Consider the following 25,862-nt stretch of genomic DNA (forward strand, 5'->3'; position numbering starts at 1 on the left):
GGTGGCAGGTCTCACTAAGTATGACAGAGGTGGCTACACAAGAGAGAGGACTTAAGCTACGAAAGTCTTCCTGGAATCCTCTTATTCACATGAGTCTGGAAGCATCATGGTTGGACAACACACAAAGTTATTTTGAGGAGGAAAGAGACTAACAATATGAAGGATGTTCTGACAGGCAGGAGCAGGCCTCAAAAACAGCTTCATGAAGTAGATGAAAACTACTAACACAGAGCAAATGGCAGAAGCCATGAAAGAGGAACTGCAATGATTAATTTTGTGTGTCAACTTAACTGTGCCACAAAGTGCCCAGATTAAACACTATTCATGGGTGTGTCTGTGTATTTGAATCAGCAGACTGAACAAAGAAGATGCCCTCACCAGTGTGGGTGGCCATCATCCATTCTGTCAGCTTGAACAGAACAAAAGATGGAGGAGGGAGGAATTTGCCCCTTTTTCTTCCTGCTGGCCTGCCTGAACTGGGACATGGTGGAGTCGCCCCATGTTGGCCACCTCTGTCAGGGTCACCACCTGGGGGAGGGAGGGGGATGTGCAGGGGTCTGTCCTGCACACCCTGACTCAGGGACAGATGAATAAACTACACTGACATAGATATTATGCTTTGCCAGTTTGGCTTGAGGGTCCATGGCTGCTTACAGACTCCCTGGAGAGTGCTGTAAAAAGACAGAGCCACTGGCCCCCACCACTCAGTGAGACTTGCATTTATTTAGTAAAGTTTAATTGACAAAGGCTTGAGTCAACACCACTAGACTGAAAGATTAAAGGACAGGTTCCAATGCCCAAAGCAAACACAATCAGTGGGTAATAACCCTGGTCAACCTCCCCCAAGACAGCCATCCAGCCCAAAGGTTCGTTTTAAGACCACATGAGCAAACAAGTTAGTTAGGTAAACTACTCACATTCCTTTGTCTTTGTGCCCTAATCTCTTGGCTCCTGCAAAGAGACTCTGGCTGTCTTCAGCCAAGAACTATAGAAAAAGCCCTTAGGCCTTCCAAAAGGGTTTGAGACTATATGCTACAACTTTCTCTAATATTTTCCCCTTAATATTTTTGCCACCATCCGGAGTAAATTCCCACAGGACATCAGTCTTCTTGTGCCCTTGAACTGAAACTGACACCACCGGCTCCCCTAGTTCTAGGCCTGCAGACTGAATTTCACGTCCAGCTTTCCTGGGGCTTGGCTTAAAGATAGCACTCCATGGGACTTTTCAGCTTCCAAAACCGCATGAGCCAATTCCTCATAATAAATCTCCTTCTTATTTTATCTATTTCCCAATGATTCTATTTCCCTGGAGAGCCCTAACTTACCTAAGAACATATACCACAAATAGAAAAGATGAAAAATGAGATAGCCAGACAAGAAAAGATGTAAGAACTTTCAGAGAAAATAAAGAATCAAGAGTAATTTGAAAATTTTTTTTCAGAAACTAAACTAGAACATGAGAAGAAATAGACACCATGAGAGCATGTAAGGGAAGTGGATGATGAAAAGGGTACAGATGGGGACAAAAGCAAAAAGAATTAAGAGATGGTAACAAATATTCCAACTTCTGTATAACAGAAGAACTAAAAACTAAAATCAAAGTTCACAGAAGAGAGTACTAAAAACCGCAATTCAAGAAAACTTTCCTGAAACAAAACAATTGAACATACAAAGGCACCCCATGGGAAAACACAGAATGACTGGAGCTAAGGCATATCCAAGTCAAATAAATGAATTTTAAAGAAAATAACACCCTTTGGGCATTTAGACAAAAGAACCAAATCATGTGTAAGGGAAAGACTCAGAATTTGACAGCAACACTCTATGACAGAAGGCAACAGAGTAATAAACTTAAGGTTCTCAGGGAAAAGAAAATGTGAGCCAAAGATTTGTTCATCAGCCAAGAATGTACACTACCTTCAAGTATAAAGGCCACAGACAAAACTGTAATGAGTATGTCAGAAGGCAGGGGATACTGTTCTTATAAAATTACATGTCGATGAGCTTCAGATAATTAAGGAACTCACAGAGAAGGTTCAGCACAGCACTGGGAGAAAGCAATGAATAAATTTAACTGAATGATGGCAAGGAGAGACAATAGTGTGTAACCATTGTCTGTTCTGATATTACAAATTTAATACAACTCTCAAAAACAGGAGGAAAGCATATGTCAAGTAGAACAAGTATACTGACTGTCTTACAACACTTGCATCCAAAAAAGGATTAAAATTAGGATTGTAGAGAGAAAGGAGATGACAAAGAGCTAAATTCAAAACTGTTCATTCTAAGGAACAAATATATATCACCTAAAAATAAACAAAAAGTCAAGTATGTAACTTTACTACTCAGAAGTAGAAGAAAGGAGATTTTTTAGACATTTGCATAATCTCTTGGCATATACAATAATATCCAACTGGCCTCTTCAGAAAAACAGCTGATGAAGGAGATAACATTTCCACTTTAGAACACAAGAATCCTTTTTGGCAATACTTTTTTCCTTAAACTGACAACCAGTTACATATCTTCTTTTGGTTTCTAAGCGAAAGACCCAGTGAGTTACTCCCTGTACAGGATCAGGCTTTCTTCACATTGAGCATAAAGGCTAAGGTTAGCTCCCAAGCCTCACTAAGGACAGAATTCAGTCATGTGTCCCATTTTGTAATTTACACAGACATTTCATGATTACTACTAAAATTATAAGCAAATACATCATCTTCACCAGTATAGTGGTTAACTTTGTGTGCCAATTTGGTTACACCACAGTACTCAGATATGTGGTCAAACACTAACTAGTCTAGGTGTTACTCTGAAAGCATTTTTTAGCGGGAATGAACCTTTGTATTGCAGACTATGAGCAAGGCACGCTGCCCTCATAACGTAGATGGACCTCATTCAAGAAAAACACTGGCCTCCATGGAGAAGCAAGGGATTCTGCCTCCAGACTGCCTGTTTGTGCTGCAGCTTCAACTCTTCCCTGGGTCTCTAGATGGCTGGCCTACCCTGCAGACTTTGAACTTGTCAGTCCCCATAACTGCATTAGCCAATTCTTTAATATAAATCTTCCCCCTTCCCTCTCCATGTGTTCCTCTCTAATAGCATGAAATTTTCTACCTTTGATTTTAGGTATTTATCTATTTATTGAGACGGAGTCTTGCTCTGTCACCAGGTTGGAGTACAGTGGCATGAAATCAGCTCATTGCAACCTCCACCTCCCAGGTTCAAGTGATTCTCCTGGCTCAGCCTCCTAAGTAGCTGGGACTACAGGCACGTGCCACCACGCCTGTTTAATTTTTGTATATTTAGTAAAGATGGCGTTTCACCATGTTGGCCAGGATGGTCTTGATTTCTTGACCTTGTGATCCTCCAGCTTTGGCCTCCCAAAGTGCTGGGATTACAGGCATGAGCCACCGTGCCCAGCCTCTACCCTTGATTTTCAACAAAACCAACATAAACTTGACCTATATGACAGCAGAATTTTTACTTGTCGCTGCTCCCTCCTACTCGTTAGCAGCATTCCTCTGTAAATGGGAATTATCTGCAGTTGCTCCTGATAATGTCTAGAATCGCATTTCAGAATAAACAGTTTTAATACTAGACACCTCCAAGGAGCAAAAAAAGTCTCCTCCCTTTGGGCATTACACAAGGGGCTCGCATCTGGCCAGAAGTCCTCCTCAAACTGGACCCAGGGTCCTTTAATTCTGAGGATGCATATTCCTCCCTTTTGAACTGATTTTATTTCCTCATCTTCTTATATAAAAAAGTTAGCTTTGGCTGTGGTAAATCATACTATGAGTCTCATATTTAACATTTTGTTGTATGTTATATACTTGTCTTGTGTTTTCTTTTCCTCACTTTCCTCTCTACCTTTATCAGTGCAGCTAGAATGATTGAAGTTTCTTATCACTAAATAAAGCTTCTAGTGCAAATGATGCATCCTACTTCTAGTCTTCCAGCAATTACCTTTAACTTTCCAAACATCATACATAAACTCTCATTTTTCTATTAAAATCTATGATTAATCAAAACCTATACTTTTCACCCCCTATCCAAAGCAACACTAACACCAAACAAAAATCCTTAAAAGAAAGATTTAAAACCTTACCTGGCTAATTCTACTGCATTGCTGAAATGTAGGCTTTTGTTCCAAATTGTTATTTTTCATTTTGCTACTTTTTTTTTTTTTTCCAAGACAGAGTTTTGCTCTGTCGCTAGGCGCCAGGCTGGAGTGCAGTGGCGCAATCTCAGCTCACTGCAACCTCCGCCTCCTAGGTTCGAGCATTTCTCCTGCCTCAGCTTCCCGAGTAGCTAGGACTACAGGCGTGTGCCACCATGCCCAGCTAATTTTTGTATTTTAGTAGAGATGGGGTTTCACCATGTTGGCCAGGATGGTCTCAATCTCTTGACCTCGTGATTCTCCCGCCTCGGCTTCCCAAAGAGCTAGGATTATAGGCATGAGCCACCGCGCCTGGCCCATTTTGCTACTATCTTAATAGTAACTTTTCAAAATGCTGCATTATTTAGAAACAAGAAAGGCTTTTTGCTCAATATTTTCACATTTTCTTCTCACATATATTCTGTCCTCCTAGATACATCCTCTGGTAATTCTTTGAGATAAAGTTCAGAAATATGAACTTGCTAGATTCTTGTAAGCCTCAAAATATTATTTTGCCCTCATCCCTGAATTGCCTATGTATACGAATCAGTTTCAAAATCTTTTTCCCTTCAGTACTTTGAGAGAAAAAAAATTTTTTCTTTTATCATCTAGAATTACAGACGATAGAAGCCAATCTGATTCTTGTTCTTTTGAGGGGCAATTCTCTCTTCAAGGTGTTTTATTTTATTTTATTTTTTTGAGAGAGAGAGTCTCACTTAGTTACCCAGGCTGGAGTGTAGTGGTGCGATCTCAGCTCACTGCTACGTCCACCTCCCAGTTGACGTGATTCTCGTGCCTCAGCTTCCCAAGCAGCTGGGATTACAGGTGTGCACCACCATACCTAGCTGATTTTTGCATTTTTAGTAGAGACAGGGTTTTGCCATGTTGGTCAGGCTGGCTCAAACTCCTGTCCTCAAGTGATCTGCCCCAGCTCAGTCTCCCAAAGTGCTGGGTCTTAAAGGTGTTTTAGAATTTTCTTTGTTCCTAGAGTCTAAAATGTCAGGAAGACCTGTGACATGTGTCTTTAATTATCCCTCACAAGAACTTGGTCAATCTGAAGAGAGCAAAGGAAAATTATCACCCATATGTAGTCTGGATTATTCTTCTCCTTTACTCCCTTTTGGAATCTCATTAGACAAATGCTAGCACTTCTAGATCAAACCTCCATGATTCAACTGCCCTCTCATACTTTTCATCTTGGAAGAAATCTTCAGTTCAATTGTTAGTGAATTAAGTAAACTCTACTTTCAGCCTATTAAATAACTTGCATAATATTTTTAATGTCTAAAAACTGGTTGTTTCATTGTCATCATATCTTCAATGGTTTTTCTTTTTAATGAACATGCTTTCTGATATCTGAAGATGTTTCATTTTTTTCCTGATTCTTCCAGGAACTCATTACGATCAGGTCTCCTCTGTTTCCTACACATACATAGTGATTGTTGACTTGCTCTTCTGTTTTGACTAGTGACTGTCTTTTATGTGTTTAGTGCTCTAAGATGCCTCATGATTCTTGGTGTATTTGTAGATGTAAGTTAAGATGAAGTGACATCTGCGGATACAATGTATGTCTTCAGCTCAAGTCAGACTCTCTGGCCTCTGAGTAGTAAATGCAGGTTTTGATGACAGAAGTCATGACCCTGGTAGCTGCACAGAGGCTAAGAAGTGACAGGTTATCTTTAAGGCAAGAAGAGGTAAGCTGAGCATCTTCTGTTCCAGTGACAATTCTGTACAATTAATTTTCTTACCCTTTTAATTATTTTGGTGACTGTACCCAAGCCATTCTATTGTCCAGCCCTTACTATCTCTGATCCTGGCAGCATTCGAGATCTAGTTTGATTATTTACTTTTTGGCACTAGAGTTCCTCAGTGGAATCTTGATATAAATTTGTTCCTATCTGCTTGAGATCTAGAAATTTCTTAGTATTCTGGTCTGCCAGCAGGATGATCTTTTTGTATTAACAATAACAAAAACTTAGAATTTTGATGATTTTAATGTAAATTGTGATGAAGTACTATTTTCTACCTCTGTATAAAATTAATAAAACCTTTCTAGTGATTAGTTTGGCAGTATCTGTTGAAAGCCTTACCATTTGGAGTTTCCATTGTTCCAGTGAGTCCATATCTACAAATTTATCAGAAGAAAATAATAATGGATGTGCACAAAGATACTGCTAATAGGGGAAACTAAACATAAAATGTTTAACAACAGGCCCCAATAATTAAAAAGTTCAGAGTATATATCTCCATGATAAAATAACTATATACACATTAAAATCATGAAAAAGAATTTAATTTTAAAGAAATGGGGTCTTGCTATGTTGTCCAAATTGTCCTCAAACTCCTCAGCTCAAAGAATCCTCTTGCTTCAGCCTTCCAAGTAGCTGGAACTATGTACGGATGCCTGCCACCATGCCCAGCTAATGTTTTATTTTTTGTAGAGACAGGGTCTCACTGTGTTGTCCAAGCTGGTCTCAAACTCCTGGGCTCAAGCAGTCCTCCCACTTTGGCCCCCCAAACTGCTGGGGTTACAGGTGTGAACCACTGCACCCAGTCTCAGAAAAATTTTAAAAACCCACAAGTGTATAAAATATGACCACATGAAAAATTTTTATACGCAATCCTTATAGGTATGTAGGAAAAAGTTTTTGACAATATACATTAAATTATTAACAGAGAATCTCTGGGTGACGGCATTATAAATAAGTTTTCTTCCTCTGTGTTTACCTGTTTTCAAAATTTTCTACAACTTAAGTATTTCAGTTTTGCAGCCACATAAAACACAATTTTAAATTCTTGCTATATTAATGCAATGTGTATACTAATTCACCAAGAAATTATATATAAAAACAGATTTACATACTTTAAGGATAGCAATTCCTACATTAATTTCTATTGCCTTTTTGTGGTTCAAGAGCAATTCTTCTTTCAGAATGTAATTTTACTATTTCCAAAAGAAGAATTAAAGAATATCTGTTACAGATACTATTCCTGTCCAATTTACTTAATAACTAAATTTGACTGAAAAGGCAAAGGAAACAGGTAATTTTCCCCTGAAAACAAAAAACTGAGTAATTAGAATAATATACTACTTGTTAAAATTACTGGGCCGTGAATGCACAAGCTGCTCAGCAGCCAAAGTTCACAAGTATGAGTGTTTAAACAAACCTAGACTGTGTTCACTACTAAGAGTACTGAAATATGGAAGCTGTTAATAAATTCATTTCAGTTCTTCCAACTAGTACCTACTTCAAGACAGGTTTAAACCTGATACACTAAGAATATCTGATATTTGGCAAAATGTAGATTACTGAAGCTAGGTGAGGAATGCCAAGACTTATGATATACTACTCTATATTTTTGTGTATATTTAAAATTTCCCAAAGTAAAAGGTTATTTTTATATTGAACAAGTTCCAAGAAATTTTAATTTCTAATCACCTACTAGGAGTTCTAAAAAAAAAAAAATCAGGAAAAACTATTAATAATAAAAGTTAAAGCTTATTTGCATGAGTTGAAATAGCGTATATAAAAGCAAACTATTAGGAATTACTGGAAAGGGAATAAAATGAAAACAAACACCCTTTGGTTATATCTGGATCATTCAGAATATCCCCAATAGAGAAGAGTGATTAGTGATTTAAAATAAAGGTTTTTTTTTTTAATACTGTGATTTTGATTTAAAAACTCTCTGAATATATGTATTTCTAAAAGCCCTTCAATCTCTTATATTTTCTCGGGAAAGAATCTAAAATATTCTTAGCTCTCATTTACCAGTTAGTAACATCCCCTCACAGAGCAATGCTGTAAAGCAAATACCAAGATACTTCATTCAACCTAGGACATATTGAAATGCAGCCAGAATTAAACATCTATAACCTCTTTTCTTGTTTCATAACTCCAGAAGCTATTTCTTGAAACAAATAATTCAAGAACAAAATAAAGTGATAGAAAGGTATTTAGCATCATTAGAGATAAAACTGATATCTGTGTAATGGCTAAAAAGAACTTTTCTTGTGGTTTGAATTTGAGTAAATGGTAAACAATTACACAGCACTGCAACCACCTTTCATTGCTATAGTTTTGTGTGCTAATTTCCAAACCACAATTTAACTTAGTTCTCCAATGTGCTTACGATATCATTCCACCAATGATTTAGGCCAGTGCTTCTCAAACTTCAGCATGCATCTGAATCACCTGGAGAGCCTCTAATGAGATTCCCCAGACCAGCCCCCAAAGCCTCTTGGATTCAGCAGCCTGAAGAGAGGAACCAAAGAATTTCTGGAAGTTCCCAACTGCTGAATTGATGCTGCATCTAATCCATGAACCACACCTTGGGTAGCACTGATTTAGAATGAACACTATGTCTTCATGTTCCCAAAAAAGAAAACCGAGATTGTAGGAAACATTATGTACTCTGCTCAACACTTCAAAGAAGTTCTGAAAGTACTATTACTCTGTGCTGATATCTTGTGTTGAAAAACCTTTTTAGGAATGCAAAAGACTTACTTGGGGCGGGGGGTGGGGGGGGAGGAAAAAAAGAAATTAAATGAAAAGGAAAGGAAAGAAAAAAGAAAGACTTTTCATCTTTTTACCTAGACTTAGACTCCCTTAACAACTTGAATTAACTCCTATTCCTAATCAGTATTTAAATATCTAATCTTGGTAGTCAATATTTACAGACATAATATATGTTAAATTTTCAACAATCACAATTCTACCTCATACCTGTAAATGTCTGTCATATGCTGTATGCTAGGTTGTAAGGACTAATTACTGATACTCTTGGTCTATTTGGTATTGTTAAAAAGCAATTCTCTTACTCTGGGCTACAGATTTTAGAAGAAAAGACTGGTTAAATCAAAATAATTGTCTTTTTGCAAGACACAAATCAGAGAGGGAAAAAACCTGCTTTGCTGGTAACTATTAAGTCAATAAAAGTTCTATACCAAGTACTGTCATTTATCAGATTAAACTGTCAACAATAAAAACAAGATAGACCCCAAAAAAGTCAGTTCTCCATCTACATTAGTATGGTTCCTTTCATTACTCTGTCTACACACTGTACACTCTGGGAATACCAGAGATATCCACGGCAAACATTCAAACAGCTTCAGGGCCTCCAAGTGCTACTCTCATGACTGGCATGAATGACTTACTGCAAGATGATTAAAAAGCATTCAATGTTCTGACCAACTTATGATTGTCAACACCATGGTACACCAAGAATTATCCAGTCTTCATGTTGACAACTGAAATAACCAATTTCTGAGACGAGAAAACAAAACATGCAGTTCAATAACTATGGCGTGGTAGTTAATAACATGGGCTCTAGAATCAGACCATCCTATTTGAGTCCTAGCTCAATCACCTACTACTAGCTACATGACCTTGGACAAGTTACTTGATCCCTCCATGCATCAGTTTCCCCACCTGTAATAAAGGTTCAGAGTTCCTATGTGACAGGGCTATCATGAAAACTGCCTAAGAACACCCCAGGGACGAGGAGTACAAAGACATTCTTTGTCAGTGACTAGTATTTCTGTCTTATAAAATGGAAGGAAAAAAAAAAATCCCTGGAAATCCCTCTATTTACTGTTTAGTAGATTCTAGTCCACTTTCTAAATCTAAGTTAGTGAAAAATATACCAAAGCCCAATCACCTGTTTCAACAATAGCATGGAATGGAAATCTATTCCCTATTCAAATTGCAGAAGCAGAGAAGGGAATTTACATTTTAAAACTGAAACAAAGAACCACTAAGAAGAAATTTGTCTTAGACATCCCTCCAACTATATTCTCCCTCCAAGATGTACTTTTAGGCCGGGCATGGTGGCTCACGCCTATAACCCCAGCACTTTGGGAGGCCTAGGCAGGTGGATCACTTGAGGTCAGGAGTTAGAGATCAGCCTGGCCAACACGGTGAAACCCTGTCTATACTAAAAATACAAAAATTAGCTGGGTGTGCTGGGACACGCCTGCAGTCTCAGCTACTTGGGAAGCTGAGGCAGGAGAATCAGCTGAACCCAGGAGGTGGAGACTGCAGTGAACTGAGATTGCACCACTGCACTCCAGCCTGAGCAACAGAGCAAGACTCCGTCTCAAAAAAAAAAAAAAGGGGGGGGGCGTTTAATGCAAACGTTTGTCCCAAATCATGGCCAGCCCAGAAAGGCATATCCACCAGTCTGACCCAAACACTTCGAGGTGCTCAGTCTATAGGAAAAAAACAAGCTTCCTTCTATTTTCTTACAAAACAAAAACTATAGAATGTTTCCTGTGTGGTCTCAGTACTTCACACCAGACTCCTTGAACCTTCTTCCCAACACCATCAGGGACAGGCGCTATTGCTCACTCAGTGCAGTTCTGTGACTTTTCCCTCAAGCAACCAGAGGTTCTTTCTCAGCACCCCCTGTACTGACTTGGGAAGAGACAGAAGGGGTGGCCATCATCACAGAGCCCCAGTGTCAAGCCAGATGGCCCTTACTCCTTACAACTTCTGTGAGTCAGAAGTGGAGAAAGTGAAGGGGAGAAGGATACTATAGTTCTGTTTTTTTATATTTGGTTTCCATAAAAATTTGAATTTTAGAAAGGAATCTATGCTAAAAAGCTTCAAACCTCATTGTTCTAGTCCAATACCTTGATTTTAGAAAGGAGTAAGCGAACCTCAGAGACATTAAGGAACTTCCACAGGCCTAACAGTCGAATTCCATCAGGCTTCCTAACTCTAAGACCAGCAACTGGGAGAGCCTCTTCAAAGCTCCATAAAGCCATCCCTGCTCACTCCATGTGAAAGACATTAATAATCACTGTTCATGAATGTGGAAACTTGTGTTTCAGCCTTTCCTTCTATCCATCTTCAGATTTGCATTGAGAACAGGAAAATGGGACTGACAACTTTTCCTTTCAATTTGTCCCTTTTGCTAGACAGTAATGTGCTCAAGGCTTCCAGTCTTCAAGACAAGTATGTATGCCTGTGAAGGCACTAAATCAAGGTCCCCAAATGTGGAACATAGAGGTTGAGAGATTCTTTCAGTTACTATACATATAAACTTTAGGTAGGTGCTTGTTTCTTATGCTTTAGGGAATCAAACCTATGAATTAATGAATAGTATTACTTATTAGGATGAGGCACACGGAATCTTCTTGCACAAAACCCAATTAATAATCCAAAAGCCCCATTAATATCTGAAATCCAAAGTAAATGAACTTTTAATCACAGATGATTAGAAAACATGGAAAAATAATTAGGACGCATATTAACATTCTAAAAGCCTTTAACTTAATTTGCAAAATCTGTTTTGAATGAACTGTTCTGGTCTTGCAAAGTTAAGGTTTAACTTGCCTTTGTCCCCACTGTATTTAAGTTTTTCATCATTACCTAATATTTACAGCTTATATTTGTTTTTATTGTTATGTTCTATTTGTAGTAAGACATGGCTTACCATTTATGGTAATGACATGATAATGAACGGAAACATATCACTGGATATGGCAAAACCATGAAAGTGATGAGCACATGGATAAAATTTGAGAAACTATTAAACCTCAGAGAAACAAGAACATATGTAGCTTTCTTTCACATTTTTACTTTACAGGCAGTTTCTTAAGCTAAATATTACAAATATTTACATTATGTATCACATACACATTTTGGAGATTTTTGTTTGGTCCAATCACTAACAATTACTGACATGCCTATTCATCAGCCCTTCCATGACAGCCAAGCGGCCTCTCATCTGCTTCAGCTATTACAGTGTGGTGGCTAAGGACCATACACTTTCAATATAAATATTTTGGGGAAAAATGTTTTAAAGAGTGCCTCACATGGTGCTAGGGTCAAGGAGTGTCTTCTCCTTATTTAATAATCTATGATTAAGAAGAGTCTTACAATCAGAACAGATTGTTCAAGTGACATTTCCAGTTTGCAGTGGCAAAGTTATCAGCAGAGGGTAGTTGTAAAATCTATTGTATATAATAAAGTAAAAGTGGATATTATAACTGAAGATATTAATAGAATCTTAATTTTCTTTTTTGGATGTAACTATGTCACAAACAAAAAAAATTTTAGGGAAAAAAGTGGATTCTGTAAGCTGGAATCTACAGAATTTAGGATTGAGAGCACACTTGTCAGTTTAAATACATGGTTATTTATTGCATTGTCTTTTAACATGGATATGCTTTCCTTAAATTCATAAGCTTTTCCTTCATTTAAAAATGCTATAAAGCAGTAAGTGTGTGACAGCATCCTAGGCAGGCCTTTCCAGCATAAAACACAGTCTCTGCCCAAAAGGAGCTCCTTGTCAAACAGTGGACCAAGACCAGGAGAGGAAGCCTGCACACCAGGCCCACACAGTCATTCCAAGGAGAGAAGCGGGAGAGGTTCACCACGCACCTGCCACACGTGCCAGAATGGTTTTCCTTCCATTGGCCTAGTTCCCATTCAACTGGAGAAAAATCACATCCCAAAGGCTTTTAATGGTTACAGGTAGACCTGGCACACTTCAGCCAGACCAAGAAAAAGGGAAGGGACAGAGAAGATGACTAGATACTATTCCTCATCACACACTACATCTCCTGTGAGCTAGGAGGCCCTAAATCACAGGAGGGGGCCTTACCTAGGTGATCTTATATGCTGTGTACAAAAGGTCACAAAACACTATCTAGAATCAGGTTTCAGAACTGCTTACTTGTGGGACGTCCTCTTCTTCATCATGTTGGCAGATACTCCAGCATGGCCTGTAAGAGAGATGAGTATACAGTCAATGAAAACCAGATATAAAAATACCTCATAACTCAGGAAAATCTTAACTTCTGCAAAACTGCTATACAGAACAGGGAAAGAAAATACACCATTACCAGCAAACATGTAAGAAAGCTATTTGTTTACTGAACTTTTAAAAAGGAGATACACAGAAGAGATTCTTCAAAGACAGTAATAGAGGCAACAGTGTTCTACCCACTTAGATTAGCCATGAAAGCACAAAACCAGAACTGTATGGACAAGAGCTACAAGAAAAACTAAGCCTGGAGTTGAAGTTCATGCCTGTAATCCCAGCACTCTGGGAGGCCAAGGCAGGAAGACTGGTTGAAGCCAGGAGTTTGAGACCAGCCTGGGTAACACAGCAAGACCTTGTCACTACAAAAAAATAATGAACCAGGTGTAGTGGTGTGTGCCTGTGGTCCCAGCCACTCAGGAGGCTGAGGTGGGAGGAGCGCTTGAGCCCAGGAGGTTTAGGCTGCTGTGAGCTGTGTTTGTGCCACTGCAGTCCAGCCTGGGTGACAGAGAAAGACTTTGTCTCAAAAAACAGAAGCAAACAAACAAAAAACCTAACTGGGCACAGTGGGTCACGCCCATAATCCAAACACCTTGAAAGGAGGCCAAGTATGGTGGATCACTTGAGGTCAGGAGTTTGATATCAGCCTGGCCAAGATGGTGAAACCCTGTCTCTCCTAAAAATACAAAAATCAGCCAGGCATGGTGGAGTATGCCTGTAATCTCAGCTACTTGGGAGGCTAAGGTGGGAGGATCACTTGAACCCAGAAGGCAGAGGTTGCAGTGAGCCAACATTGCACCACTGCACTCCAGCCTGGGCAACAGAGTAAGACACTGTCTCAAAAAATAAAATAAAATTTAAAAAGACCAAAACAAGACTAAGTGACAATCCTAGCCATAAAGTCCTAAATGGTACAGAACTGTTTGTTATAAACAACTGAAAAACAGGATGAAATATATGAAACACCTGGTTTTAGATGCTGGGCGATAGGCAGCACAAGTGCGTGGGACGTGGGAGCAGAAAACACAGGAACTGTGCACAGGACCGGAACTCATTCCTGGAAGCAACTTTTGGGCAATGGTACATGAAGAGGGAACCAAGAACACCATCTTTTTACCATGTCGTAAGTCAGTGGGTTGTCTGGAATTTGTGGAACTGCGTATGGGCAAGAAGGGATCGACTCAGAAGGAAAACTCGAAAAGTCTGCATTTGGGGGAGGATGTCTTAAGTCTTTGACTACACAAAGATCTGCACATAATTCTGAGAAGTCACAAAGGGGTATAGTTGTTCAGATCCCATCGCCACTTCTTAACACTTGGGGAAATCAATAAAGATGGCAAAAGATGGCCCTAACATGGAAATGTGAGGAAGCCTAGAACAAAAGCTCAGCACCTGCTTGCCAAAATAGACTCCAACACTCTGTAAAAGGGCAACAACAAAGTCCCAACACTCAACAACATGAGATTTCAAACGTTCAACACCAACAAAAATTATTAGACATGAAAAAGGTAGCAGATTGTAACCCCATAATCAAGTAGGCTATGATTGAAATAAAGTATTTAGCACGCAAGGACATTAAGAGAACATCAATACATATGATCAAAAATTTAAAGGAAAATACAAAAACATATAAATAGAAAATACAAAGGAAACAAATAAATTAGTGAAAAATACATGATCTGAAATTAAAAATTCACTCAATGTGAGATAAAAAGATCAGTGACTTTGTCACACAGCAATACAAACTACCCAAAATAGCACAGAAAGAAAAATCTGGAATAAAACAATGAACATAACCTCGGTAATCTTTACAACAGTATCAACTAGCCTAACACACAGGAAAGTGGAATCAAAGGCAAAGAGTAGAGAGAGAAGTGAGGGGAAAATATAATGACAGAAAGTTGTCTAGATGTGATAAAAAGCATATAACAACAGAGCTAATAAGCTCAACAAAGCCAAAGACCAAAAACAAAGAAAACCACACCAAGGGACTTCTTCATCAAATTTCTAAAAACTATTGATTCAAATAAATTTTTTTAAATAGCTAAAGAAGATACATTAAAAATTGGAAAAAAAAATAATAAAACTGGCTCCAAAATTGATGTCAGAAACCATATAAGCCTGAAGACAGTGGAATAAATCTTTAAGGTGCTAAAAAAAATAATAATAATAAGGCCAGGCGCAGTGGCTCACACCTGTAATCCCAGCACTTTGGGAGGCAGAGGCAGGCAGATCATGAGGTCAGGAGATCGAGACTATTCTGGCCAACATGGTGAAACCCCAGCTCTACTAAAAACAAAAATTAGCTGGGCATGGTGGAGCATGCCTGTAATCCCAGCTACTCAGGAAGCTGAGGCAGGAAAATTGCTTGAACCAGGACCCAGGAGGTGGAGGTTGCAGTGAGCCAAGATCGCGCCACTGCACTCCAGCCTAGGCTACAGAGTGAGACTCCGTCTCCAAAAAAATTTTAAAATAAAAATAAAAGCAAACTGGGCTGGGCGCAGTGGTTCACGCCTATAATCCCAGCACTTCGGAAGGCTGAGGTGGGCAGATCACCTGAGGTCAGGAGTTTATGACCAGCCTGGCTAACATGGTAAAACCCTGTTTCTACTAAAATAACAAAAAATTAGCAAGGTGTGGTGGTGCGCACCTGTAATCCCAGTTTCTCAAGAGGCTAAGGCAGGAGAACCAGAACTGCTTGAATCTGGGAGGCAGAGGCTGCAGTGACCCAAAATCGCACTGTTGCACTCCAGCTTGAGCAACAAGAGCAAAACCCCATCTCAAAAAAAAAAAAAAGGCAAAGCAACTTACCTATGAACTTAAACCATCCAGCAAAAAATACCTTCCACCTGCAACACATCTGATAATTAAACTAAAAAGAAATAGTCTAACTGTCCCAATTAAGACTATTATCAGACAGATTAGCTTCAAGACAAACAATATTACCACAAATCAAAAGAACAATTCAAAATGCTAAAAGAATGAAAGAGTGAATTAATTAAAAGCTGTAATAATCTTAAATCCATATGAACTCAATTACAGAGAATGGAAATACATGAAGCAAAAACTGACAGAATTAAAGACAAAGACATATCCGTAATTATACTTAATTATACAACTCTCTTCTCTCATAGTTGATGTAACAAGTGCATAGGAAAATCAGAAAGATACGTCATGAATATGGCAATAAAAAAGTAGAAAAATTTAAAAAACAGAATCAAAAGGAAAACAGAAGACCTGAACAACCTGAACACCCAACCTTAGTTGACATTTAAAGAATACTAAACTATTAATGCCAAAATACAGTTTCCCGAGTTCACATGGAAACATTCACTCAGATACATCATATTTCTGAGTCATACAGGTCTCAGGCCGGGCATGGTGGCTCACACCTGTAATCCCAGCACTTTGGGAGGCTGAGGCGAGTGGATCACTTGAGATCAGGAGTTTGAGACCAGCCTGGCCAACATGGTGAAACCTCATCTCTACCAAAAATACAGGACAAAAATAAAAAAGCCAGGCATGATGGTAGCCGCCTATAATTCCAGCTAAGGTAGGAGAATCACCTGAACCCGAGAGCCGGAGGTTGCAGTGAGCCAAGATCGCGCCGCTGCAATCTTGCAGTCGCACTCCAGCCCAGAGTGAGACTCCACCTCAAAACAATAAAGTAATAATAATACAAGTCTCAATACATTTAAGGCAATCTGAAATCAAACAAAAGCTTATTGTTCTGCCTTGGAGACAAAAACAGGGAGATGGGCCTGACTGCCAAGAACCGCTCAGCCCTCTTGACCCAGCACGTTCACATGCACTGCGATGTGGACAGAAGCTCGACAATGGCTAATGGGTGAAGAATAAAGTATGTGATGGCCCCAAATAGTGAAGACAAGACACAGACTAGAAGCAGGAGCAAGTCTACCTGATGCATCCCTGGAGCATGTCTGGACTTAAGAGTAGACAAGGATGAAGGCGGTAAGAAATGGTAAAAAAGAAGTAAAGTAAAAACTCTTTCAAGATCTACTGGAATTGCACCAGGTGTCACGAACCCTTTTCCACTCCTCAACACACACACAACCCCACACTGGATGTACTGAGTGCTGGGTTCTAGGAAAGGGTGCCTCAAATGCTAAACACTGCCCTACGTCCCCACAGAGTCAACCCTCCCATTTAGAAGAAATGGAACTTGCTATTTATCAGTCTAGAAAAGGTAAGCTATTCATAATCAAAGAATCCTTTAATCTTAAACAGGAATGGATAATCAACAGCCACAGTCTGAGCAAAATGAAAGCAAGCAGCACCACTTTCCCTGAAATGATCTGAGAACTAAAATGATTATAAACTGGCATCTTCAAGGAAACTGGAGATATTATAATAACAGAATGGGAACAAGAGGCTATGAAAAGGGAAAGGAGCTCCTGAAAATTAAAAAAAATGAATAAAGATAACCTGGCACGTAAAAAGCTTGGAAGTTAACCAATTTGTCCTAACAAAAAGCTAAACAAACTAAAAAATCAACAACTTCTTAGACTGATCAGAGAATTGAGGTCACCAGACAAACAACTGCCCCCAACACTGGAGAGACAGGCAGAGGTAGAGAATCACAACTGATTAGATCCGAAACCTCCACAGGAACCAGGGCCATGGTAAGAAAACCTAAACTGCAACTGACACTGCTGGAGGGTCAGCATGAACAGGTCTGACAAAAACTCCAGGGGTTGGGGGCTCTCTTACAAGGACCCCCACACTTTCCTTAAATTTTCCTCTACAAGCTAGAGAAGCTGGTCAAGCCATCCTGTCCCACAAGGGGCAGGGGTAGGGAGACTGAGAAGCACAAGCGAAGGTCACAACTGAGGGGTACAAGCTCAAGAAAAGACTGGCACGTAATCATAGGACTACAGACTGCTTCCCCTCCCCAGTATACCGTACCACCACCTTACCAAAGACTTACTACCACAGCTCCTCTTACCCAGACATCACGTGTGCCTTTCAACAAGAAATCACAGGCTTATTAAAATGCAAAAAGCAATTCTAAGAGACAAAACAAGCATCAGAACCAGACTCAAATAGGCAGGAGGCTGGAATTACCAAACCAGGAATTTAAATGAACTATGATTAATATGCTAAAGTCTCTAAAAAATAATGTTAACATGAAAGAATAGATGGACAATATATACAGAGATGGAACTTCTAAGAATCAAAAAATACTATGGATAAACACTTTAACAGAAATGAAGAATGCCTTTCACAGACTGGACAAGACTAAGCAAAATACCTCTGAGCTGGAGAACATCTTAATAGAAACTTCCAAAACTGAAAAGCAGAGAGAAACACCCCAGAATATTAAGAACTATGAGACAAGTACAAAAGGCGTAACTTACACATTACGGAATTTCAAGTAGGAAGAGAAAGAAAGGTGCAGACGCAATGTGAAGCAAACACTGAGAATTTCCCAGAAATTAATCACAGACACCAAACCACAAATCCAGGAAGCTCAGAGGACACTAAGCCAAATAAATGCCTGAAAAAAACTACACCTAGGAATATCAAATATTCAAACTGTAGAAAATCAAAGGTAAAGAAAAGAAATCTTGGCCAGGCGTGGTGGCTCATGCCTGCAATCCCAACACTTTGGGAGGTCGAGGTGGGCGGATCACTTGAGGTCAGGAGTTTGAGACCAGCCTGGCCAACAAGGTGAAACTCCATCTCTACTAAAATACAAAAATTAGCTGGGCATGGTGACATATGCCTGTAATCCCAACTGCTCCAGAGGCTGAAGCAGAAGAATTGCTTGAACCCAGGAGGTGGAGGTTGCAGTGAATGAAATCAGGCCACTGCACTCCAGCCTGGGTGACAGAGCAAGATTCTGTTGGAAAGAGGGAAAGGGAAAAAGGGAAAGGGAAAGGGAAAAGAAAGGCATCCTGAAAGAAAATTTCTCCTCAGAAACCATGCAAAGTAAGAAGATAGCAGAGGAAATTATCTAAAGTGTTGAGACGAAAAAAACTACTATCCTACAGAATTATACCTCAAAGGGAAGGAGAAATAAAAGATTTTCCCGGGCAAACAAAAAGGGATAAAATTTGTCCCCTGCAGACCTGCCTTGTAAGGAATGTTAAAAAGGAGATCTTTAGAAAGATGGAAAATATAGCCAGGCTTGGTGGTAGGCACTTGTAATCCTAGCTACTCGGGAGGTTGAGCCAAGAGAAGTGCTTGAACCCAGGAGGCAGGGGTTGCAGTGAGCCAAGATCACACCACTGCACAGATGGGCAACAGAGCAAGACTCCATCTCAAAAAAAAAAAAAAAAAAAAAAAAAAGGAAAACATAGGTCAGAAGCTCAGATCTATATAAAGGAAGAATATTAAAGAATAAATAAATAAAAATAACATAAACACTTTTATTTATTCGTTTATTTTTGAGACAGGGTCTCACTCTTTCGCCCAGGCTGGAGCAGTGGTAACATTATGGATCACTGCAACCTCAACCTCCCAAAACTCAAGTGATCCTCCCACCTTAACCTCCCAAGTAGCGGGGACTACAGGAATGCAACATCATGCCAGCCAATTTTTTTCATTTTTTGTAGAGATGGAGTCTCATTACATTGCCCAGGGTGGTCTCGAACTCCTGGGCTCAAGTGATCCTCCCACCTAGGCCTTCCAAAATGCTGGGATTACAGGCATGAGCCACAGCATCCTGGCCTGGCCTATTTTTCTTGTCTTAACTGAGCAACAATACACACACACACACACACACACACACACACACACACGAAATGAATGGCGGCAATGATACAACCAGCCTTGAGAGAGGAATTGGGAATACAGCCATCCTTCCGTATCTGTGAAGGACTGGTCCCAGGACCCCCTTCAACACCAAACTCCATGGATGCTCAAGTCTCTTATATAAAATGGTGTAGTATTTGCAACTAATCTAGGCACACCCCCCCCATATACTTTAAATTGTCTCTAGATTATTAACAATACCAAATACAAAACCTATGTAAATCGGTGTTATAATGTATCATTTAGAAAAAAAAAGACAATAATGTACATGTTTAGTACAGGCACAATGGTGTTTTTCTGGATATTTTCAGTTTGTGTTTGGTTGAATCCACAGACACAAAACCCATGGATACAGAGGGCCAACTGTATTTTATCATTATAAGGTAGGTGGCACTACCCTTGAAGCAATGTAATGTTATTTCAAAGTAGGCTTGGAAAGGGGAAGTTTTTTTTTTTTTTTTTTTTTTTTAAGAAAAAAGCAGGGGGAGGAGGGCAGAGGAGGGAAAAGGGGAGAAAAAGAGAAAGAAAGGGAGGGAGAAAGAAAGAGGCCAGATGTGGTAGCTCACACCTATAATCCCAGCATTTTGAGAGGCTGAGGCAGATGAATCACTTGAGCACAGGAGTTCAAGACCAGCCTGGCCAACATGGTGAAAACCCGTCTTTACAAAAACATAAAACTTGGCTGGGCGCGGTGGCTCACACCTGTAATACCAGCACTTTGGGAGGCTGAGGTGGGCAGATCACCTGAGGTCAGGAGTTCAAGATCAGCCTGGTCAACACGGTCAAACCCCGCTTTAAAAAAAAAAAAAAAAAAAATTAGCCAGGCGTGGTGGCAGGTGCCTGTAGTCCCAGCTACCAGGGAGACTGAGGTGGGAGAATAGCTTGAACCTGGGTGGCAGAGGTTGCAGTGAGCCGATACCATGCCACCGCACGCCAGCCTGGGTGATACAGCAAGGCTCCATCTTTCCGCCCCCTGCCCCGCCAAAAAAAAAAAGGAGAAAGGAAGAGAGAGAAAAAGAGAAGGACAAAGAAATAAAGTAGACTTGAATTACTTGTAAATCTATATTGCAAACTACAGGGCAATCACTAAAAAAGTTTAAAAACTTAAACTGGCTGGGGACAGTGGCTCACACCTGTAATCCCAGCCCTTAGGGAGACCAAAGTGGACGAACCACTTGAGCTCAGGAGTCCAAGACCAGACTTTGTAACATGGTGAAACCCTCTTTTTTTTTTTTTGAGACAAAGTCTCGCTCTGTTGCTCAGGCTGGAGTGCAGTGGCACGATCTTGGTTCACTGCAACCTCCTCCTCCAGGGTTCAAGTGATTCTTCTGCCTCAGCCTCCCAAGTAGCTGGGACTACAGGTGCCTGCACCCCACCCAGCTAATTTTTTTGTATTTTCAGTAGAGACGGGGTTTCGCCATGTTGGCCAGGCTGGCTCTGTCTCTATTTTTAAACATTAAAAAAAATTATTAAAAATTAAAAACAAAAAATATCCTTGATATGCTAAAAAAGGAAAAAGGTGGCATCATATAAAATGCTGTTAAAACCGCAGAAGGCAGAAAAGAGAGGAAGGCAAAAATAGGAAAAAGGAACAAGAGCAAAGAATAGACAACAGTAACATAAATATGATACAGTATTACTCCACCTACATAAATAACCATTTTCAATATTACAGATCTAAATATACTAATTAAAAGACAGACTCAGAGTGGATCAAAAACAAGATGCAACTTTATGCTATATACAAGAAATCCACTTTAACTATAAAGATACACAGATTTAAAGTAAACGGATGAAGAAAAGATATAGCTTGCTACCAATAATCAAAGGAAAGCGGAACCTATACTAATTTTAGAGAAAGCAGAGTTTGGAGGAAGAAAAGTTAGCAAAGACAAAGAGGGGCATTACATAAAACAAAGGTGTCAATTCTCCAAGAAAACACAACAATCCTTAACGTGTATGTGCCTAAAAACGGAGCATGAAAATATGTGAGGAAAAAACTGATAGAATTATAGGAAGAGATATGTAACTCCATTATAGGTTGAGTATCCCTTATTCAAAATGCTTGGGACCAAAAGTGCTTCACATTTCAGAATATCTACATATACAAAATGAAGTATCCTGGGAATGGGACCCAAGTTTAAACACAAAATTAAGTTATGTTTCATATAAACCTTCCATACTCCCTGAAAGTAATTTTATGTAATATTTTAAATAATTTTGTGCATGAAACAAAGTTTATATTCATTGAAGTATCAGAAAGCAAAGGTGTCACCAGCTCAACCCATGTGGATATCTGTGTTTGTTATCGTCATCATTCCTAACATTGAATATATGTGCTACCAACAGCAACCATTCTCTTACACTAATTCACACACAAGTTCTTAACTGTAAAAAAATACGGCATGCCATTAATACAGTGAAAAAATAATGTGTTCAGGATATTAAGCCACACGGTAGCAGCACCAGAATATCTGTATCAACTGTTAACAGCAACAACAAACAACAGCTTGCCTTTGCTCTCTATCTACAATGCTGTGTTTTTTGAGTTTGATTTTTTTTTAGGTGAGAAAAAATTCAGAAGCAGTTGAGGGACCAGGAAGTGGGTCCTTAGGAATGAGCAAGCATTCTACTGGATGGTTTTTTGAAGTTTTTCCTCCAGTCAGCTGCCTCATAAACAAGTCTTTTGTCTTTAAAGTCTCTATTTGTATAAACTGACATGATTCCTTGTTCTGTTACAAATGCACCCTGCTCTAGTCCTTCAGTAAGCCCATTACACATTTTCCCCATGTGGTTAACAGGCACTTTTTCTTTAGTATTAATGTCATCTTTATCACCCAATTGTGGCATCATGTAAGTTACTCAGAAAGTTTCAGATTTAAAATATTTCAGATTTTAGGTTTTTGGATTAGGGATGCTCAACCTATATTACAGTTATGGATTTCAACATCCTTCTATCAGTAAGGGCCAGATCCAGAAGGCATAAAATCAGTAAGGATATAGATGAACTCAACTGCACCATCAAATTCATTTGACTATGAATTTGATCTATGGTCAGATCTATAGGCTACTTCGCCCAACAGCAGAATACAAACTCTTCTCAAGTTCACATGGAAAATGTACCAACACAGACCACACTATGAACTATAAAACACAGCTTCACAAATTTAAAAGAAATCAGTATAGTATGCTATCATACAATGACAGCATTAAACTAGAAATCAGCAACAGAAAGATGGCTGGAACATCTCAAAATCTCAAAAATGGAGATTAAACAACATATTGCTAAGCACATGGGTCAAAGAAGAAATTGCAAGAGAAATTTAAATATATTTTGAACGAAAATGAAAACATAACTTACCAACATTTGTAGGATGCAGCAAAAGCAGTGAGTACAGAGAAATTTATAGCAATTAATGCATGTATTAGGAGAAAAAAAAAATTTTTTTTTTTTTTTTTTTTTTTTTTGAGACAGGGTCTCTCTCTGTCACCCAGGCTGGAGTGCAGTGGCATGATCTCAATGCACTGCAACTTCCGCCTCCCAGGGCTTATGCAATTCTCCTTCCTTAGCCTCCCAGGTAGCTAGGATTACAGGGGTGTGCCACCACGCCCAGCTAATTTTTCTATTTTTAGTAGAGACAAGGTTTCACCACGTTGGCCAGGCTGGTCTCAAACTCCTGACCTCAAGTGATCCACCAACCTCGGCCTCTCAAAGTGCTGGGATTACAGGCCTGAACCACCACGCCCAGTCAAAGAAAGATCAAAAGTCAATCATCTAAGCTTCTGTCTTAGGAAACTAGAAAAAGAAGAGAATATTAAATCCAAGGTAAAGAGAGAAAAATAAAATTATAAAAATTACAGTAGAAATCACTACAACTGAAAATCAAAATCAATAGAGAAAGATCAATGAAATCAAAAAGTAGTTGCTTGTGGAAATGCAAAATGGTACAGCCGCTTTGGAAGACAGTTTGGCAATTTCTTGCAAAGTAAACACACGTTTAACCATAAACCAGGAGTTGTGCTCCTTGATATTTACCCAAGAGTTGAAAATATTCTTACACAAAATCTGCACACAGATATATATAGCAGTTTTATTCATTTTGTTGTGTTGCTTTTCTTTTTCTTTTTTAATTGAGACAGGGTCTCACACTCTGTTCCATGATCAGTGCTCACTGCAGCTTCTCCCTGCTTGGCTCAAGCCATCCTCCTGCCTCAGCCTCCCAAGTAGCTGGGACCACAGGTGTGAGCCACCATACCCCTCTACTTTTTGTATTTTTCATAGAGAAGGGGTTTTGACATGTTGCCCAAGTTGATCTGAAATTCCCAGGCTAAAGAGATCAGCCTGCCTCAACCTCCCAAAGTGCTGGGATTACAGGTATGAGCCGCCACTCCCGGTCTATAGCAGCTTTATTCAAAACTGCCAAAATTTGGAAGCAACCAAGATGTTTCTTCAGTAGGTGAATGGATAAATAAACTGGTATATCCAAACAACAGAATATTCTTTGGTGCTAAAAAGAAATGAGTTCTCAAGCCATAAAAAGACACAGAGGAAATTTATGTGCACATTAATTACTAAGTGAATAAATCCAATCTGAAAAGACTCCATGCTGTATGACTCCAACTGTATCTTATGTAATTCTGGAAAAGACAAAACTAGGGAGACAACAAAAAACCAGCACTTGCCAGGGGTTCGAGGTGAGAGAGAAAAATAATGGGAAAACAAGGGATTTTCAGGGCAGTGAAACCCCAAGAATGAACCTTAATGGACTTCGGGTGATAATGACTTGCCAATGTAGGTTCATCAACTTTAACAAATGTACTACTCTGTGAGATGTGGGGCGGGGATGTGGGAGGGTGCGCTGCAAATATGAGAAGGAAAGGAATATATGGGAACTGTTATTTTCCACTCCATTTTCCTGAGTACCTAAAACTGCTCTAAAAGAATAAAACCCATTATCTCTTTGCAACTTTAAAACTGAATCAAGATTATAAGTTTAAAAACTTTTAGTCTACACTTACTCTTCTGTCATCAACACTGAGCTATAAAGCCAGGTGCTATGGCACACACCTGTAGTCCCAGCTATTCAGGTGGCTGAGGCAGGAGGATCACTTGAACCCAGGACCTCAAGTCCAGCCTGGGCAACATAGTTAGACCCCATTTCTTTAAAATAAACCAACAAAACTGGGCTAGAAAACAAGAAGACAAGAGAGTAATATCTTCAATATTGAAGCAAAATGATTTTGAACCCTGAACTTCATACCTGGCTAGATTATTAACTGACATTATATACATTTCCATACATATATGAGCTAAAATTTATATTTCATACACATCTTCTCTGAAGTTATTGAAGGATACCCCTCAAGAAATAAGAAAAGCAACATAAACATATAGATCTGAGAAACCATAGATATAACCTAGAAGAGCAGAAGGTTCCAGTATGACTTAGGTAATGTTACACGCGAATTTTCGGTGCTGCAAAAGTAGCAGCACTCAAATATTAATTTTCTCAGCAAGGCAATTCACTTCTATAGAAGGGTGCATCTCACAGATGGAGCAATGGAGAGCACACACCTGGTCAAGGGAGGGGAAGGGGTTCTTATTCCTGACACAGGTAGCCCCTACTGCTGTGTTGTTCCCCTACTGGCCAGGGTTAGACCGCACAGTCTAAACTAATTCCAATTGGCTATTTTTAAAGAGAGCAGCGGTGTGAGCCAGAGTGGTGGGGTGAGTAGTGTGGCAGGAAGGATGGTAACGGAACAGGTCAGACCAGGTGATCAGGGGTACAGATGTGAACTACTAATTAGAACTGATGAGAAAGCTGTTTATGGAAACTAGAGGCAAGGGGGTGCAAAAAACTAAGAAGTTAAACTTTAAAATGGAGAATTAGATAATAAGAGGGCTGAACATACCAATTATTTGAAGAGAAACTTGGAGTTCACTATATCTAACAGTAACATAGGCTGACAAACCCATACAGGTAGAAGTGAGAGACCAGGGACTCAAGAAAGGCTGTTTCCAAGAAACTGACTCCACAAAACAGAAGTGTAAGAAGGTAAATGACCCCATCACAGATTAAAGGTTAATAAATCTGATGTAAAAAAAGCTTATGCAAGTAATGAGGAAAAAATAGATGTAATAACAGAAAAAGAAAGGCTA

At 39.4% G+C, this 25,862-nt stretch overlaps 1 protein-coding gene across 3 annotated transcripts in view; it reads right to left on the bottom strand.

Annotated features, from left to right (window-relative positions):
• The window catches only part of SPIN1 (spindlin 1), an 85,450-nt gene that overhangs the window by 17,448 nt on the left and 42,140 nt on the right, over positions 1–25,862 (bottom strand). For all 3 annotated transcript variants that reach the window (XM_012463436.3, XM_021671895.2, XM_012463432.3), the window contains exon 3: positions 12,839–12,887. In XM_012463436.3, the coding sequence (XP_012318859.1) occupies positions 12,839–12,887 (49 nt within the window). The remainder of the gene's footprint in view (positions 1–12,838; positions 12,888–25,862) is intronic.

This window comes from Aotus nancymaae, unplaced genomic scaffold, assembly GCF_030222135.1.
Source record: "Aotus nancymaae isolate 86718 unplaced genomic scaffold, 86718_ANA_hifiasm-v0.15.2.pri h1tg000041l, whole genome shotgun sequence".
Classification (NCBI taxonomy): Eukaryota; Metazoa; Chordata; class Mammalia; order Primates; family Aotidae; genus Aotus; species Aotus nancymaae.